Source organism: Heteronotia binoei, chromosome 21 (genome assembly GCF_032191835.1).
Source record: "Heteronotia binoei isolate CCM8104 ecotype False Entrance Well chromosome 21, APGP_CSIRO_Hbin_v1, whole genome shotgun sequence".
In the NCBI taxonomy this organism is placed as follows: Eukaryota; Metazoa; Chordata; class Lepidosauria; order Squamata; family Gekkonidae; genus Heteronotia; species Heteronotia binoei.
The window spans coordinates 89,238,526-89,259,203 of record NC_083243.1 but is presented as its reverse complement, the minus strand read 5'-3'; the positions used below and the strand labels follow the sequence as shown (position 1 = coordinate 89,259,203).

The 20,678-nt window shown below is 39.5% G+C and overlaps 1 protein-coding gene across 6 annotated transcripts in view; it reads right to left on the bottom strand.

Moving 5' to 3' along the window:
• Positions 1-20,678, bottom strand: part of ACTN1 (actinin alpha 1) — a 160,992-nt gene that overhangs the window by 33,896 nt on the left and 106,418 nt on the right. For 3 of the 6 annotated variants that reach the window (XM_060263348.1, XM_060263345.1, XM_060263343.1), the window contains exons 7-8: positions 17,512-17,593; positions 15,188-15,273 (exon numbers count right to left, since the gene is read on the bottom strand). In XM_060263348.1, coding sequence (XP_060119331.1) covers positions 15,188-15,273; positions 17,512-17,593 — 168 coding nt within the window. Of the gene's footprint in view, positions 1-8,881; positions 8,905-12,953; positions 13,040-15,187; positions 15,274-17,511; positions 17,594-20,678 lie in introns of those variants that run through there. The other 3 variants (XM_060263346.1, XM_060263344.1, XM_060263347.1) reach the window with 2 other exon arrangements.

Sequence of the window (20,678 nt, the reverse complement as noted above, 5' to 3'; positions counted from 1 at the left end):
CACTCTATCCTCTTAACCTTATAAAAAAGATACTAATAGTCCAATAAAAACAAAACAGAAAAAAGACAATTCCATTTCTTTATAATTGTTACTATAGTCCACCATTCCACAGAGCTTCAATTATTTTCAAACATCATTAAATGTCTCTTTACTTTCCAATGTTTTTCAATGTATATTTGAAATTTCTCCCACTCTATTTTAAACTTCTCCAAGCCATAGTCTTTTAAAATTCTTGTAACTTTGTTCATTTCACTCCAAGACATAACTTTTAAAATCCAGTCCCATTTTTCTGGTGTTTTATCTTGCTTCCATAGCTGCGCATATAGTATCCTTGCATCTGAAAGTAGATACCACACAATAGTTCTGTCTGATTTCGGAAAACTTTCCATTTGTAATCCCAACAAAAACACATCTGGAGATCTCTTAATGTCGTAACCTAAAATTTTCGACATTTCTATCTGAATCATTTGCCAGTATTGTCTTGCCTTTTCACACGTCTACCACATGTGGTAAAAAGAACCTTCATGCTTTTTACACTTCCAACATCTGTCTGACATCTGGTTGCTCATTTTTGCTAGTTTCTTAGGCGTCATATACCATCTATATAACATTTTAAAACTGTTTTCTTTAGTATTGTAACATGTAGATATCTTCATAGAGTTCTTCCACAAGTGTTCCCATGACTCCATTTGTATTTATTTATATTAATTGCCCATTTAATCATTTGAGATTTAACTACTTCGTCTTCCGTAGACCATTTCAATAACAGTTTATAAATTCTTGATATCAATTTATCATTATCACCAAACAACATTCTTTCCAATTCTGCTTGTTCTTGTCTTATGCCTTCATTTTAATATCCTGTTACACCAAGCTCTTAATTTGTTGCATTTGAAACCAATTGTATTTTTATTCCAATTCTTCTACCGATTTTAATTCAACCTTCCCACCATGCATCTTTAACAATTGTTTATATGATAACCACTTCACTTTGGAGGTATCTGAATATAATTTTATCACTTCCGTTGGCACAATCCAAAGCGGTTTTCTCTCATCCCCATATCTTTTGTATTTTAACCATATATTCAGCAAGTTTCTTCTTATATAGTGATGTGAAAAAAACCTCGTCCATCTTATTTTTCTCATAATACATATAAGCATGCCAACCAAAAATATTTCCATGACCTTCTAGTGTCAGTAGTTTTCTATTTAATAGCATCATCCATTCTTTAATCCACACCAAACATACTGCATCGTGGTACAACTTTAAATCAGGCAATTGGAAACCTCCCCTTTCTTTTGCATCAGTCAAAATTTTCATTTTAATTCTTGCTTTTTTCCCAGCCCACACAAATTCTGAAATCTTCCTTTGCCATTTACTGAATTGTTTGTAATCCTTCACAATTGGGATTGTCTGAAACAAAAACATAATTCTTGGTAGAGCATTCATTCTTGGTAGAACAATTTTGATTGCAGAAATTCTGCCCAGCAAAGACAAGTTCAATTTATTCCATTTTAGCAAATCTCCATCAATCTTACGCCAAAGCTTCTCATAATTAAATTTTTTGTAATCATTATTAAATAATGAAATTGGTCTATAATTTTTTACATTTGTGGTGTCTCTATCTTCTTTCAGTATCAACGAAATTACTGCTTCCTTCCATGTATTTCGCACTTTACCAATGTCTCCGTAAGGACTTTGTAAAATTTTGCTGTAAAACCATCTGGACCTGGTGCTTTTCCCAATTTAATTGAGTTTATTGCTGCTTCAACTTCTATTTTTCCAGTTGGTTCATTTAAGACCTTTTGCATATTTTCTGGTAAGGGGCTTGTATTTTCTGTAAATAAACATTTATTTTACTCTGCTCCACCTTTTGACATTGGAACAACTTAGCATAATATTTATAAAATTCCCTTTTAATTCCTGCTTGGTCCACAATATCTTTACCATCTGACACAATTTTGTTAATAAATTTACTCTCTCTTTTTTTTTCATTTGCCAGGCCAGATATTTCCCAGGTTTATTTGCTCCTTCAAAAGATTTCTGTTGCAATCTTTTAAGATTCCATTCTACTTCTTTATTTAGCAGATGTCTTAGCTGGTTCTGTAATATTGGAATCTCCCTTATAATTTTCTTTTTCCCCAGTTGCTTTCTAAGTTCCTTTTCCTTCTTAGCAATCTCTTTTTGAATATACATTTGTTTCTCTTTTGTTCTTTTGTCTTTATTGTTCAATGTAATTAAAATGCCTTTTATTACAGCTTTATACACATCCCACACCGTTTGAAATTTTATGTCCTCTTTTTCATTTATTTGGAAGAAAGCTTTAGTTTCTTTTTCTAGAGACGCCACTATATCTACTTTCTGTAGTAAATCTTCATTTATCCTCCACCTACTAGTCTTTTTGGCATACTTTGCCAACCACATTATTGGATTATGATCTGCCCCCACTTTAGGAAGAATCTCTATTTTTTTCGTCATAAGTCCAAGAACTTTTGTGGCCCATAACATATCAATCCTTGAGAAAGAATTATGTCTTGCTGAAAAAAAGGTGTAATCACGCACCATAGGATTAAATTTCCTCCAAACATCTTCCAAACTTTCTTGATTCACTAAGTCAAAAAAAGACTTTGGTAATTTCCCTTCTTTATTTCTTTTTCCAGATCTGTCTAAAATATTTTAACTGTTCCATTAAAATCTCCCATCACCATTATTTGTTCATATACCACTTGGTCCAATTGCTGTACAATTTCTTTGAAGAAAGAGTCGTTTGCCCCATTTGGGGCATACAATCCCACTAACAATGTCTTTTTGTCATTTAATGACACTTCCACGGCTACATATTTTCCATCATTGTCTTTAAAAACCAATTTTGGGTTACGTTCCTGTTTTATGTAAAAAATCACTCCCCCTTTTTTTCTTTAGTCAATGGAAAAAAATCTGTACCCAACTGCTTGTTCCACAAAAATTTGTAATCCATATGCACTTCTTGTAAACAAATTATATTACATTTTTGCTTTTTAATCCAATGAAATGTAGCCTTTCTTTTTTGCGGTAAATTTAGTCCATTTACATTCCAAGATAATAATTTGTAATCCATAATGATTCTTCACTTATTCTGTATCCCCAAAATCCCTATGTTCCTCAAAAAATCTCCTCTGGTCTTGAACATTGTTAATTGTAATCCTCTTTCCTTCCAATTCAAAGCTTAGACCTTCTGGTAATATCCATCTGTATCTCAACCTTTGTCACGTAGTTTATCAGTTAATTTCTTGTCTAGTCTTCTGTCATTTATGACCTTTCTTGGCAGCTCTTTCATAATTCTCACTCTGCTTCCTTCAACCTCCATTGGTTTTCCAAATTGTTTACTTAAAAGTTTTCCAACCATGTCTCTTGATACAAATCTTACTACCACATCTCTTGGTAGCTTTTTTTTTTTTTTTGCATACATTGAATTGACCCTATATATATAGTCATAGCTAGATCAGGATCCATCTCCAAAAATTCAGCAATTATACCTATTATATATGTCTTCAACTCAAATTCTTCATTTTCAGGAACTCCTCTCAGACGTACCTGGTTCTCCATTATCTTACAGTCTTGTAGAACTACTTTCTCCTGCAACTTTGTAATCATGGAATCTTGATCTTTTACTTTATTTTCAACTACGTGCACTTTATTTAACGTTGCTTGTGAGTCTTTTCGGAAATCCTCAATTTCTTTTTTAATTTCTGTCTTCACCACTTCTGCACTTGATTTAATGTCTTTTCTCAATTCTTTAATATTTTCCCGTTAAGAACATAAGAACATAAGAGAAGCCATGTTGGATCAGGCCAACGGCCCATCAAGTCCAACACTCTGTGTCACACAGTGGCAAAAAATGTTATATACACACATACACTGTGGCTAATAGCCACTGATGGACCTGTGCTCCATATTTTTATCTAAACCCCTCTTTAAGGTGGCTATACTTGTGGCCGCCACCACCTCCTGTGGCAGTGAATTCCACATGTTAATCACCCTTTGGGTGAAGAAGTACTTCCTTTTATCCATCTTAACCTGTCTGCTCAACAATTTCATCGAATGCCCACGAGTTCTTGTATTGTGAGAAAGGGAGAAAAGTACTTCTTTCTCTACTTTCTCCATTCCATGCATTATCTTGTAAACCTCTATCATGTCACCCCGCAGTCGACGTTTCTCCAAGCTAAAGAGTCCCAAGCGTTTCAACCTTTCTTCATAGGGAAAGTGCTCCAGCCCTTTAATCATTCTAGTTGCCCTTCTCTGCACCTTCTCTAAAGCTATAATATCCTTTTTGAGGTGCGGCGACCAGAACTGCACACAGTACTCCAAATGAGACCGCACCATCGATTTATACAGGGGCATTATGATACTGGCTGATTTGTTTTCAATTCCCTTCCTAATAATTCCCAGCATGGCATTGGCCTTTTTTATTGCAAACGCACACTGTCTTGACACTTTCAGTGAGTTATCTATCATGACCCCAAGATCTCTCTCTTGATCAGTCTCTGCCAGTTCACACCCCATCAACTTGTATTTGTAGCTGGGATTCTTAGCCCCAATGTGCATTACTTTGCACTTGGCCACATTGAACCGCATCTGCCACGTTGACGCCCACTCACCCAGCCTCAACAGATCCCTTTGGAGTTCCTCACAATCCTCTCTGGTTCTCACCACCCTGAACAATTTAGTGTCATCCGCAAACTTGGCCACTTCACTGCTCACTCCCAACTCTAAATCATTTATGAACAAGTTAAAGAGCATGGGACCCAGTACCGAGCCCTGTGGCACCCCACTGCTTACCGTCCTCCACTGCGAAGACTGCCCATTTATACTCACTCTCTGCTTCCTATTACTCAGCCAGTTTTTGATCCACAAGAGGACCTGTCCTTTTACTCCATGATTCTCAAGCTTTCTAAGGAGCCTTTGATGAGGAACTTTATCAAAAGCTTTCTGGAAGTCAAGGTAAACAACATCTATTGGGTCTCCTTTGTCCACATGTTTGTTCACCCCCTCAAAGAAATGCAACAGGTTAGTGAGGCAAGATCTTCCCTTGCAGAACCCATGCTGAGTCTTCCTCAATAACCCGTGTTCATCAATGTGCCTACTCATTCTGTCCTTGATAATGGTTTCTACCAACTTTCCCGGTATTGAAGTCAGACTGACTGGCCTGTAATTTCCCGGATCTCCTCTGGAACCTTTTTTAAAGATGGGGGTGACATTTGCTACCTTCCAGTCCTCAGGAACGGAGGCAGATTTCAATGATTCTTTCATCACTTTGACCAGTCTGGCCTCCATGGCTTCAAGTTGTTCATTAACTTTGGCCATCTTTATCTCCTCCAAAGACCAGGCCCTCGGATGAAGCTTCGGTTCTCCCTTATGTTCAGACATTACTGTCCTCCCATTATAAATATAGGCTCCAAAGTTGGTCTCTTCAATTCAAAACTGAAATACAGATTCTGATAGCTTGAAACATGCCCTTTCCAATGAGCCCAAGATCGCCATTCTAGGAGCTTCCTAACTCCAGATATTAATTTTTAAAGTTTTAATTTATTCAAAATGGCGTCCGCGATTTTTTTTTCTGGCTCCTTTTAAAAACTTTTTTCTCTTTGGGCCCACCAAAATTAATTCTAATTATATAGTCCAATGTGTTTCACCTTATTATAACAATATCTGCCGACTCCACCAAGTTTTAAAATCCCATTCTTTTTTTTTTTAGAAAGTTTTTTCAATTTTTGACCTTCCTTTAATGGCCGCCAAAGTTTTTCTATGATTGATTAGTCCTAGAGGGTCCAGGAAGTTGAAAACTTGACCTTCTTTCAATGGCTCCCTCCTGCTTTTCTTCCTGTTTTACTTCCTGCTTTTCTTGCCACGAAGTCCTGTTCTCTATGATCAGGTAATCTTGCGATGTTTACGCCACTTCCTGTGACGTCTTCCAGTTCAGCAACTCTGTGACGATGGGGGATTTTGCAGAAACCACAGGTATTCCAAACATAAGTTGTTTTTTTGGCTTTTAACTTTTCTTCTTAGATCCTAATAGTCCGAAAATTACCCCCTTCCCTTCTTCTTAACTTTATAAAGTTGGAATTAGTTCCAAACTTTAGTCCTTATTTCCCAAATAACTTGCATTAGTCCCAGAGTGATAGATAACGATCGTCTTACCTTGGGATCAAGTATATCCTCCTTAACACCGTTCTTGCTGAAGATAAATGAATAGATACTAAAATAGTCCAAAGAAGGCTTGAATCATGATGGGTTTAAGTCAATTTAATGACCACAGAAACCTCTTTAGACGCTGGAATGCAATCCTTCACTGGGGATCCTTCAAAGCCTCAGAGAAGCCCCATTGGAACTCTTCTTCAGCCAAAGTAAACCCCCTCAGAATTTCCAAAGCATGTCTTGGCCTTTCCCCTGTATGAGAAAAGTAGGCAGTTGGCGTTGAAAGCACCTTTTCTGCCCAAAAACAAAGGCTCCGGTCCGCTCCTCTTTAGAGAAGCGTCCTAACTTTCCATGATCCAACCAACCCCAGAAGCCCTACTTTTTCTTATGCTTAACAGGTACTAGCAAATGTAAAAAGCTCCATTGGTTGAACACATTTGAGGAATCCCCTCATCCTTGTTGTTCAATCGCAGATCCCCACTCCCCCCACAAAAAATAAGAGCATTGTTTTGTTAATCCAGGATACATAGGACATAAAGATGAGCATTCTCAAAAGCTACCTTGCTACCAGACACTACTTCTTGGAATCAAAGCCCAAATGTATTATTTAAAAAAACAAAACAAAACTCAGCTAGTCTTGCAGAATACAGATACACTGGCAGACAACTGAGGTTACTAAGCAGTTTTAATGTTAATTGGATATTTTAGATCTACCTTTATAGAATCCTTTGCCTTCTATATTCTTAGGGAAGAGGTGGGCACATCAAATCCACATAGAGTTACCAGTCCCATCGTCGGGGTGGGGTTATCCCTGGGGGCTCCAATTCATTGCTGACTGGTGGGGGAAGCCCCACTCTGAACAGCCCCATTCCACATCAACATTGTTGGCATGATGATTTTACCGGGAAGTGACATCATTATGTCATAGAACATTGACACTAGCATTTTGGTCAAAACTCTGTGGTTACAGGGCATGCCACAGAGTGCAAACCATAGTGGTTACCATAGAGTTTTTGACAAAAATGCTAGAGCACTGACATGCAATGTGCCTGGTGTGATTATGTCATTTCTGGGTGATGTCATTGTGCCACACACTCCCAGAACAGAACCAGGAACCCCCACTGGAAGCTAGGTAAGACCTTACAACCCTAAATCCACAGGAAGATCAAAATAATCTCACTGCTCTCATTTGGCACAAAGCTTTGGGACCCCAGCCAGGTTTATTCTGGATATACGCTTTCCTGTGCACGAACTTTTGAAGTGTATGTGTACACAAAGCTTATACCCAGAATAAATCTCTGTTGGTCTTAAAGGTGCCACTGAACTCAAACTTTGTTCTACTGCTTCAGACCAACACAGGTACCCACCTGAATCTATCTTTGGGTCCCCAGGATCACATTCACAAAATGGCAACATATTTATTTTGTTCAGGGATGAGTTTACTCAAGGCTTAAGATGATCAAAATCCTATGCCAAGGAAAGGTGAATTCTGCAACGTATCCAGTATGCAAATTAAATGTAAATTTTCTTATTTTGCATATCTTATTCTGTTTTTGTAAAGCACTGAAGTGTCATCTTCTGACCACTGGAAATCTGATCAGACTTTTAGGTTCATAAAAACATTGGCCTTGTACTTTCAAAACTGTTTTCCATAGCAATAGGAACCTTTTTAAAAATTTAAGCTTAGGCTCCCAGGATGTTCAATTTAGCATCTACTATAAAATTGCATGCATTTGTATGTCTTACACATAATTATGGAATTTTCATTAACGGAAAAAAGCAAGTAACCCTTCAGAGTTACACAGACATTAAAGGTAATTAAATTCTCAGATATTTATAGAGCAAGGTTTTTTTACTCATGTAACTGCTTTTTCTAGTAGGGAACTGCACAGACCACTATCAACTAACTAGTTTCTTCTTGCACCACAATTTTCTCATGGAAGAGTCAAACTTCCTGTGCCAGTAATGTAGCCTATAATTAGTTGCTGATTAAATATTTTATCCTTGAATAATGTGTAAGGGAAAAGATTTGTGATTAGACCATTAGTTCACTGAACAGATTAACCTGCTTGTTCTGCTAAGAACTGGGGTACTTATCAGTCCTGCCATGTTGCTCTTCTAAAAAAATGTATGTACAGAAACTTTATGACAACATCTCTCGGCTACCTGTTCTATTGTCCACTAGCACTATTGCCTAGCATGGTTCCATGTTTAGGCATCTTGGGCAGTTTCTTCCTTGTACAATGTTCCTGACCAGATAGTTGCTCTTTAGGTTTTACCAGTATTGTCTTTTCTGTATCTCAACACCTAGTTGAGGAAGTACAGCATAGATATGGATACTTTACTAGTGTGCTAGACTAGCCTAAGTGAGTATATAATGTGGACATATATCTTTTTACCACCAAAAATTCTTTAAAGATCCTGAAGCACCAGGTGCAAAACTTGATCAAAAGGCTAGCCAGACATTAGAACAAAAAATCAATTTTCACAGTGTATTAAAAACATATTATTAAACTCAGCTATTAATTAAAAAAGAAACACTCATGCAGTTTAGTGTTATGAAAGTTAGAAGCAGTTAGGAGAAGAAAAAGCAAACCAACCAAAGCGAGTATATGTGTAGAAATAAACAGACACACACACACACAAATCGTATGAAGGAAAAGCAGCCAGTCACATACATGTCATGGCAGGCTGGGACCCCTGTACCTTTAAAGACTCAGTATAAGAGAATGAAAGAAGCAGAAAGTTGATCATGTGACCTCCCCTTCAGGGCTGGTAGCAGTAATGAGAAATCTGAATGAGAAATGGAGCGACATCACAATAAGTCACCTTGTCAAGAAAGACTGCAGAGCTTGAAAAGACACTGTGTTCCTGGGCCTAGACTGAAATACATGCTTCTAATCACTCTACACAAGCATCAGATCTGGAGCCTGCATCTCTCAACAGCTGGCTAATAGAAGACGGACACTGGGAAACCTTCAAAGAGAAAGAAACTATACCTGTTCTTGAGGTCATGGATGTATTGCTGAATTGGGCAGCTAAAAACATAATCCATTATCAAAATCAGAAATCATACTCCACTCCTAAAATCCTTTCCACAGGCAGTCCAGCTTGTTGCCCTAATACTTACTCCAGTAATTTGGCTTATCTGCTGGTTGCTTTATACTGAACACTGGGTTGTCCCTGATAAACCATGAAGAGAGTAGATCTCTCACCCATTCCCCCATTCTACTGCCATGGTGGCTGTGGGACATTCAGGATCAGAATGGGAAGCAGCATGAAGAGTTGCAACAGGAGATGGAAAATCAGCAGAATTCTCTTTCCCTCCTACCAAGTCTTGTGTAAGTTCTTGAGAAAGTGGGAGAGGTGTTTTCTACTGATTTCTCCTCAAGTTGCAGCCCCTTGTGTTCCCAAGGTGTTCCCAAGGTGTCATACTACCTCCAAGGAGAAACCTTATGGGGAAAAGAGACCAGAGAAAGAGACAAATTCCACAAACTCCTTTGATTTACAGTATACAGAACCCAACCCAATATTTGGAATAGTTTTGTAAATAGCACTAATTTAAGTAGTACAGGCTATGCAGAAGCCTCAACATTTTTTGTATGGAATTTGTAATTTCAACGATCAAGATTTTTAAAAGAACTGGTCATTATTACTTCTTTTGTGGATTACAATTTACAGTAATCATATAACATGTGTCACTAATAAACCAAATATATTGTCCTCAATATATTTTCTACTGAAAAAAACTACCCTGAACATCACTTTGCAAAGAGATTAATTAATGGACTGAATCTACAAATTCATACAGAATTCTCAGTTGTAAATCTGATTAATTTAGAATTGGGTTGGTCTGCTGTGCAACATGCCCCCAAAAGAACTGGACAAACCTTTGTGTATCTTGCTTGAGAACATGATATGCTGGGCTACTGTAGATCCTGGCACTAAAAGCAATGTTACCTGCAGCCTAAGCAATGTTATGCAAATTTAGGGGAACAGTCTGGCTCTTTGTGAACTGGTAGTGTGATCTTTGCATGAAGTTTGAATACCCCCAGGAGAAAAATTTCACATCCTAGAATTCTACAGGCATCTTCTCACAATACAAGGTATAAATGTAAAAGCTAAGTGTGTTCTAAAAACACACTAAGAGGATATGACATTACTGGACAACCTCAAATTTTCTAAAAGACATTACTTTTAAATGTAGTCTTTTTTAAAAAGAAGCCTAATTCATATGTTAGTAAAGTTACATAGGGAAACAATGTTCCTGACAGCTAACATGGCATCATGGTAATGAATAAAACTGGGGCCCAATATCAAATTTGTCATTTTGGACTATGGTGTTTCAGCAGCTTGTACCTCCATCTGTGGCCTAATGCTAGGCTTGCCAATCCCCAGGCTCCTTCCTGCCCCCAGTCAGCTGGCCAGCGGGGGGAAGCCCCGCTCCCAGAGGACCATGTACCTTTCCACCTCCAGAGGCTTCAGTCTCCGACTGAAAGGCTTCCTCTTGGGATGGTGTGTCTATGTTACTTTGAAGAAGTTGGCAGCAACTCGTGAGTAGAGAGGCCAATCCTTCGCTTCAGAGTCACCAGAAACGGGGTGTGGGGGGGAGGGAAACATCTGCTGAGCACTTCATTATTCCCTATGTGGAGATCGATTCTCATAGGGTATAATGGGGAATTGATCTGGAGGTTTCGGGGGCTCTGCGGGAGCTGTTTTTTGAGGTAGAGGCACCAAATTTTCAGTATAGTATCTAGTGCTTCTCCCCAAAGCACCCCCCAAGTTTTAAAACGATTGGACCAGAAAGCCCAATTCTATGAGCCCCAAAAGAAGGAGCCCCTATCCTTATTTCCTATGGAAGGAAGACATTTAAAAAGGTGTGCTGTCCCTTTAAATGTGATGGCCAGAACTCCCTTGGAGTTCAGTTACGCTTGTCACACCCTTGTTCCTTGCTCCACTCCCAAAGTCTCCTGGCTCCACCCCCAAAAGTCCCCAGATATTTCTTGAATTGGACTTGGCAACCTTACCTAATGCCCCTCTGATTCCAGTCAAATTTACACACCATTGGGGAACAAATAAATTGTTCCTGGCAGCTGGTTCTTACTGTAATGTGACTGCACAATAGGAAGATGGGGGAATGCTGTCTTTTGTATTGAATAAGCACTTTGTGGAACTAATGCCTGGTGCAGGAATGAAGATCACTGACTTCTAACTGTCCTTCTTTGAGCTGAACTGCCCAGAGGAGGAGGTAACAAGCCAGAGGAGCTGGTAATAGGGCCTTCTTTCTCCTTTTAATTTTTTACTCAGATAAATATTTAATGACAGTTTTGAATTAATCACAACTTTTGTCATGGGAAGATTCATGGAAGTTGTAATTAAGAACTAATATGAATTTTGTACCCTAGTACAATATGTCAAGAGAGGCGTGGCCCCCAAAACTCAAGGGACTAAACTGAGACAAGTACACTGGTTGTTGTTGTTGTTGTTTATATGTCAGAATAAGGAAACACAACAAGAAGAAAAGCACTAGAATTACTGATGGAGGAAGAACACAAATGGATGGGAACAAGAAGAAACATGGAACACAGAAGAGCTAGTTAAGAAGTTTAACAGAGAGACCATTGTAATGAAATCTATCTACAATCAGGGTTGGTTGGTTTGGAAAGATGTAATAGGACAGCTATCTCACCTTATATTTTGGCCTCCCTTAATTCATCAGAAATTTAATATGGCAAAAACATGACAGTTACAGACTGATCTCCAGAGGTCTCCTACTGAGACAGTACCCGGCAAAGCTGGAATGGGCTTTTCTTTTCTTTTTAAAGAAGGCCATAGGCTTTATTCATAGTAAAGAAGCAGCATTTACATAAATGCAGAATGGCAGTTTTCTGTCTTCAAAATAGCTGCTTAGAAAACAATAACACTGTTGGGAGACCACAAAGATAACCAAGCACTCATGTGTAAAAGAGCACTTTGGTTGTATGAAAAACACCCAAAGTACAGGCCACACTCAGTCAAATGTAGCTTTCTCCTGGATATTCTTGTTCTTTTCCCTTTCCCAAATGCTGCCCCAGAGGCTACAACCTGGAGAGAAAGCCTAACAAGGGGGGGAAGAAGCCCCTTAGCTATTTACCCCTGTAGTTCTACCATTAAAAATACTCTCCAAGCTACTTCCCCTCCCCACCCTCCAAAAAAGAAAACGTATTGGTACCTGTACTAAGGGGATACAGAGGCTGTACTTGATTGAAAATAAGGAGGGAAACAGAAAATAACTGTCTGTTACTGAGCATCACATGATGTTTGGGCCTCATCTATCAAAGCCTACAGTAGTTATTGTCACGACTAATAGTTGTAGAAGTGGCTATTTTAAACACTTCCAATAGACTTAACACTGCAAGTGGCAAACTAGTGTTTTATCAACTAACAGCAATAACTGGGTACAAGGGGCTGTAGGGATCTATCACTCAGTTGGGAAAGGTGGAACACCAAAAAGCAATTTCTGAATAGATGAGCATCAAGCCAGTTCACTGAACCAGTAAATATGTTCCATTTTGGATCAGTCTGGTTAGGACCTGGCAGCTCTAGGCTGAACTCTTTAGCTGGGAAAATTCAGAGATTGATTATTATTTTATTTCCAAGGATGTGGCAACAACCTTAACAGTTCAGTGTGAAAGCCAACATTGGAATCCATACTTGAAATGGTTCAAAATAGGTCCTGTAAATTTGGTGGGCAGGGAACAGAAGGAGCAGGAGGGGTTTGTTAGGAGTAAAGTCTCACCTTCTGCGCACCTGAGAAGGCGTGGTAGTAACATGAAACATAGGTCATAATGGCCTTCTCATCCGGCCTTAGCGTGCCTATAACATCTGTGCAAAGAAGGAGAAGAGGTTGAAAGGATAAAGTAAGAAGCAGCACAAAGAATAAAATAAAACAGTCATGGGTGGTGAGAGAGGGGGAAAACTTCCCATCATGCATTGCAGGACAGGTCAAACAGATTTCCATGCGGAGAGCTAGGAATTCAGATCAGAATGTGACTAGCAGGGTTGGCTTTGTGAAGTCGAGTGGTACCTGCAACCATTATTCATGTTCAGATTCAGTTTCTTAGCAACCACCCCATCATACATTACTATCTTGACACAACTCCACAGTCAGTAGGGTCAACCCACATGCAAAATATCCTTCTCTTGGAATCCACTGCCAGCCCAATGTATCATTCAACTCATAAAGAGAAAAGTAGCTGATATTTAACAGAAGCCCAAAACCAAAGTTGCAGGTGCACAGATAGCAAAAGGAAACAAGAACACATCTGTCTTCGGAGAACCACTTGATTGTTATCAGTTTGGAGAATACATATTAACTTATCTTAGTTTTTATACCCATGGGAAGCCTGTTAAAATTATACTCTGCCACTTTTTTCACTGAGCAATCTGTTTCTTTCTGGCAGGTTAGAATCAAGCTACATACTTAGGAGTATAGTGCAACAGTGCTAGGAACTGTACAATTTTACAATGCAGGTGAGGAATTTGTATGATAGAACTTTTCCCAAAAATGAAAACTACTTGACTGTTACCAATTATCATGTCAACAATGAGAGTTTAGGACAATTTTTCCCAGATTTGCTGGCATTCCATAAGCAACAAATAGTAGCTATTAAGAGTGGGGACACATGTAAATCATGTTGTGCTGGATGAAGCCAAGGCTCACAGGGCTCCATTTTTTTTATTTTTTGCAAAAATTGGTTTTGGTTTTTTTGGTTTTTTGCAAAAATGCTAGTAACCTGCGGACATGAGATGGTCCATGAAAAATCAAATAGTGATTGAGTGTGATATTGTGCCCATTCCTTTCTCAAAGTACCTCTAAATGTAGCTTTGGAAGAGTAACACAGTATTTCTGAGGCAAGTGCTGCAGTTTCTGGATTCATTTTCAAAGCTGTACATACATTGTTTGGAAATGCATGCAATACTCTTCCTATTTTATATACACATGTCATCTAAAAAATAGCACCTTGAAAACCCAGCAACTAATTATCTGGGACACATAATTTTTAAGAATTATTGCTTTTAAGAAATATTTTTACTGTTTTCAGAAGCACAGGAAAATCAAATTTGCATTTAGACCATGGCTCAGTGGCAGAATGCGTGGCTTTACTTGCCAAAGAACTTGGATTCAATCACTAGCAACTCCCATTCAAGGAACTTATTTAGCAGGTAATGTGAAAGATCATTCTCTTCCTGAGACCCTGAAGAGCTGTTGCCAGTCACAGCATTAAATACTGAGTCAGGTCAACCAATGATCTGAAAGTATGAAGCAACTTCACATGTTCCATATTTACTGATCTGTGACTCCCAAGTTTTAATTTTGATTACATACTTTGGTGAAGTAATGGCAGCCCTTTAGAAAGAGCCCAGCTGCTGTGACCAAACAGTAAAGCAATTCAGCAGCAATGTAAGATTGCTGGACTAGCATGAATATGGCTATTTGCTGGGCATACACTGACTATAGGGTGCTTTCATACACACTAAATAACACATTTTCAATACATTCTCAATGCACCTTGCAATTGGATTTTACTGTGGCAAAGCCCACTTATAAATCGTCGATTGAAACTGGATTGAACCTGCATTATTTAGCATGTATGAAAGCGCAGTGTGTGTGACAAATGTCTGTGCCTCAAGCAAGGATAATTTTTATCCTAATTTATCACCCTGATATTCACCTCTAGAGAGATCTTTGCAATGGAGAGGTAAGAGAAGAGCTACCAGTGCCCCTGGACTGAAACACAAGACTAGATTTACACTCCATCACTGACTGTAGGGGCTGTGTTTGAGCAATTTTGTGTCCCCCAAACATAATATATCATTGGCACCACTCAGAACCAACAAGCCAAAGCTGCCAAAAATAATAATAATAAAGATGCCCATAGCTAGAGAGGAGAGAGAGAAAGAAAAAAAGGTTTGGATATTAGCAAGAGGACCAGGTGCACTGTGTGGAGGAAGCTTGGAATCCTGTGATACCTTCTGGGCTCCTGAGAAGGCGTGGTAGAAGCTAGAAACATAGGTCATGATGGCCTTCTCATCAGGACGGGCAGTTCCAACAATGTCTGTCAAAGAAAACCTGAAGTTAAAGAGCATCTCAACTGGTGGGAAGTGAGCAAAGCGAGAGGGACAGCCAGGGACACCTAGTGAGGGGCTGGTGTGAATATTCGCTTCTGCTACACAGGCCTTGGCAGACTTTGCCAACAGAGGATTTTCTCCCTAAGTTTAACGCTTTGTATGTCTTACTCTGACATACAAAAATATTTTTGGGAGAAGAGCCAACTGGCACTTTCAAGTAACATGTTCACTAAACAAGGGAAGGTAGAAGATGACCCCAGACTGCTTCTGTATTAAGTAAAATGGGACTTACTCCCTTCCCACCATCTTGTGCTCCATTTCAGCATATTTCTGGTCTAAGTTTTCCAAGTATCCATTATTTCAGCAAAGGAAGCAAGTGTCCATCACCTCCCAAGCTCAGGCCATGCCATATTTTTCATAGCATTTCCTTGCTATTACATTTATGAAGGGCAACACAGCAAAAAAAAAATTTTTTGCATCTATATATTTTCTTGTGATCCAAACCAGTCCAAATACTTTCAGATAGACATCTTTGGTGGCAGTCCTAGAGGACAAGAAAATAAAATTCAAAGGCAGCAACCTCAGGCCACACGCTGGGGGTATGAAGAAGTGATTTCATTACCCATATACAAAACCCTTGTAACCCTCTAAGGGAACTAGGGAAGGTCAATGATAATGTAAATACTTTTTAACTGCAGCAGTGCAGGGTACTTGTGTACCAGCCTTCCTTTGAAGACTGAATTAACTTCGATAGAGCTTTAGTCCATGATTTTTCCATGTGCATGGCAGTTGTGGACAACAGATGGACCAGTATTGCCAACTAAATCCAAAATGCACTTATTAGGATGAAGCTGTCTTGCATCAAAACTTTTTTTTGGGAGGGGAGATATTTTTCCCAGACTTCTGATTTGGCATTCAGGTGCTGAACTATGGAAGGAGCTGAAGCTGCAGGGCACACAAATACTTATTCACCGCACCACAGAGCAATACTAATTACTGATATAACTTTTTTTAAAAGATGAATTACCCTTTTAAGGCTTCCCATATGAAAATTCTCCTCCTTCAAATCCACTGGGATACAGGCAAGGTCAATCACTGGGAAAATGAAGCTGACTCTGCAAAGTGTGGCTCTTCAGTTGCTGCCTGAAATTTATTCTCATACCTATGGTTCTGAAGCCAGTGTTGCCTAAATGCACCTAATACCATGCTCAGCTCAGAAGCCAGGATAAGAAGGTGGTTAACATGCCAATGGTCAGTTTAAAAAGAAATGCGAAAACAGATGTTCTGATGATCAGAGTGTATTTGTCGCTTTTACTCCGCCAACAACTATACAAAAATGTCTCATGATACATGACTTGGGTAGAGCAAAGCAGGACTGATCTGAACACAACCAGCACAAAATTTTCTCCCCAGTTGTATTGGGGCAGGGGAGAAGAAAAATGTCACAAGCATTCAAAGGCCACCAGAAAACTGTAGTGCCCTTTATGCCAGTGTAGATTTTTCCAATGCAAGGCAACATGGCAAAAGGGATTTTTCAGATCTGTATTCAGGAATCTAATTCCTGAGAGCCAAAGACTATTGCTAACATACATTGGATCTCCCTTTATTATGTTTGATCAGTGGTTCAGGAAACAAAATGTCCTTAGAGAGGTAACTGGTGCTTTGGAAACCTTTGTTTTTTCTACACCCTATGTACTGTGGAGACAGCATGTTGCTTGCTGTTGTTCAGAATTCCTCTTATCCAAGAAAGAGATGCTTAGCTACTACTGAATTTATCTCTGCCTTACAAAAAAAGGCTCCACAAAAAGGTACTGCAAGGCAAGGCACTATTTTTCTTTTTAATATACACAGCAGACTGAAGTAAATGAAAGGACTCTAATGATACAACCTGACTGATTCATATATTTCTGGTGCCATATGGAATATGGTTCCCTGTGTATGGATCCCATGTGGAATTGGCAGATCATATTAGACATTCCAGTATCAGTGCTACTACTCTAAGAGGTGCTGACAAACTTCCCATTATACCATTATTCAACCATAACTACGCTTGTACTGGAACCAGCCACAGAAAGGCAGTTCTCGTATCTATAAGGACTTTTACTGTCTAGGTATGTGATGAGAAGGATGTTTTGAATTCTAAGTTCAGGAGAAAGTCTGAAGAACTTCTTTGTAAGTGGGGGGTGGGAGATAAAAAGGTCAAACAAACTTGGATTCTATGTTACCTTCAGCATCCAACATTTTCGGGATATCAAGGAACCTTTCAGCCACATCAAAAGCTGTGTTCAGGTTAGTGAGAGGATCATCCTAGGAAATAAATGGTTTCAGTTAGCAATGAATGCCCAAAAGAATAAACAATTTTTACTCAGATATAAACACAGCTAAAAATGTCAATGCCCTGACCTAGATGGTCCAGCTAGACTGCTTTCATCAGACCGCAGAAGCTAAGCAGGGTCAATCCTGCTTAGTATTTGAATGGGAGACCATCAAGGAAGTTCAGGGTTTATGCAGATAAAGGAAATAGCAAATCACCTATAATAAGAACATAAGAGCCTGCTGAATCAGACCAGTGGTCCCTCTAGTCCAGCATCCTGTCTCACACGGTGGCCAACCAGTTTCTCTAAATGGCCAACAACAGAGGCTGAGGCCTTCCCCTGATGTTGTCTCCTGGCTCTGGGACTCAAAGCTAAATGCCTTTGAATGTGGAGGTTCTCCTCAAGCATCATGCTTAGTAATCACTGATAGACCTATCCTTCATGAATTTATCAAATCCCTTTTTAAAGCTGTCTATAAGAACATAAGAATGCAACTTGTTTGTTTTTAGCCTTGAAAACCCTATGGGGTTGCCACAGGTCAGCTGCAACCTGACAGCATTTTCCACCACCAAGGATGTCAATATGATGTAGTGTTCAGACTGCTGGACTAAAACCTGGGAGACTGCAGTTCAAATCCTCATTCAGCCACAAAGCTCATTAGGAGGCCTTTGGTCAGTTGCTCTCTCTCACCGTAACCTATCTCACATAGTATCATAACGATAAAACAAGAGGAGCAAGGAACTTTGTACACTGTCCTGAGCTCCTTGGAAGAAGGAAGAGATCAGGATATAACAGAGGTACAAACAAACATTTTAAATGTTTGTCTTCCTGGAGCATGTTCTTGAGAGACCTTAAAAGAATGCCATGAGCCCTATTATCCCCAGGGCTTTTTTTCTGCCAGAGCCCACAGGAGCAGAGCTCCGCCTGGTTTGACAGGGCTCTGACTAGCCCAACCAGAGCCGGATTAACAATTAGGCCAAGTAGGCACTGGCCTATGGGCCCCCACACCTTTAGGGGCCCCGGGATAGCTCCCCCCCCCCCAGTTTTCTCCCAGCTTGCATGTGCAGCCAGCAACTGAACTGGTCTTTGCCGAACTTGCTGGGTATTGTGGCCAGGTTTGCTTCTCTCTGCCTTTCCAGTGCAGCTTAGTAAAAGGGGCTTTTAAGAAGGTGGCTGCAGGCTGCAGTGGGGGGCAGGGGCAGATAATTTGCAAGGGGGCCCCCAAGGTTTTGACTGCCTAGGGGCCACCACAGGGTTTAATCCAGCACTGAGCCCAACCCACCATGCAGCAGCCACATGCTCCCAGGTCAGGCCATGTGGCCTAATATGGAAATGAGCTCCTGCTGGGCTTTTTCTACAAAAAAAAAAAAAGCACTAGTTATCTCCTTTTTGAGTTCCAAACCCAGCAATCTGACAAATAGGTAATATTGTTTTTGTTTTCACTGCAACTGAACATTTTTGTATGCCTTCTGCTAAGCAGACCCACTATGGCAATGCTTGAGAAGACTTTCCCTATATAGTAGAAAATCCAGGAAGAGACCCAGTCTTTTCTCTTTTGTGAAATACAGTGGGAATGGGCCACTTGCTAGACAGACTCAGCTGAAACAGCTATTATACTTTATTGCCTTTTTGCTTAAGTAATTCTTCTTTTGGTGAATATTAAACAAATTTGTGACTAGGGATGGGCATGAACTGCCACAAACTGAACCACGAGCATATAAGAACCATGAACTGAAGCCGTTTGTATTGGTTCGTGACCCCTTCTTTCGTGTTTTGTGGGGAGCAGAAAGAAGGTTTAAATAGCTCTAATTCATTTAAACCAAATAACTGAGCAGCACTCTGTGACCTTCCATGGAAAGGAGAAAGCAGTGGTTAAATGGTGTGGAGCTCCCTTGGCTCAGCTGTTTTGGTAGCTTTTACAGGGAGGTGAAAACAAGTGTTGAAACCCTTGCTTTTTGCTCCCCACAAACCTCCACGAACTGCCTTAAAAGTTTTGGAGGTCTACGATCAGGCTGCAGTTTGCAAATTTCAGTACGTGAGCCACAAACCAAGCAAAATTCATTACAAACAAAGGTTCATGAGTCAATTCACGCCCATCCCTATTTGTGACTAAATGGCCTTGATCTCCCTTGGCCTTTTCCTTTGTTCTGACTTTTTCTAAGCAAAGGGAGATAGGTATGTTAATCAATATATCTGCCATCATTTTGTCTTAGTAATATGTGCAGAGCTTCAAACAAAATTTTCATGAGTCCCAGCTTCCTGTCATATTTTCTCCTGACATGTTTACTCCAAAATCTCACTGAGTTAAATGAGACCTACTCTTAGACAAGAGTACATAAGATTGCACACCTTTGGAAAAGATCACCATCATAATCTGAGAATATTTACACAAGTGTAATTGCCACAGAATCTCTCCAGAAGAACTATACAGTTGTTGGGAGAGTCAGTGTGCTTTAGTGGTAAGAGAGTTGGACTAGGACTGATGAATTCAATCCCCTCTCTGCCATGGAGTTCCTTGGGTGGTCTTGAGTCTCTCAGCCTAAACTACCTCACAAAGTTGTTCTGAAGAGGAAAAACAGGCAGGAGAGAACTATGCTTCCTAGCACAAGGATGCGATATAAGTGTGATTGACTGACTGAAACAGAAGGGGACAGAGAGAGAGAGGATACCATGTGTGCTCACAGGAGTGATGAAAGGAAAACATTGTAGGTTATTGTAAGAACTTTATTATTTTGTTAGTTTTCATAACTAGTAATACTAGGCAGAACTTTAAAGAAAATATTGCCTTATATTCTGATTTTGCTGACATAAGAAATTATTACTCAGTTCTCCTACTTCCTGGATATAAAATGCTAACCAATACAGACTTTTCCCCTTTCTATGAGAAAATTCTAACTCAACATATCACAAATTGCTGCCATAGTAATTACGGCCATGTCACCAACAGTCACATTTTTTACCAACTGCAAATCAACAAAACTGTTTAAATAAGATGAGAGGAAGGAATACTTGTTAGCTATTTCCGTTAGAAGCCAAAACAAACAGTTTAAAAGTGCCTGTTTTTAACATTATCAACA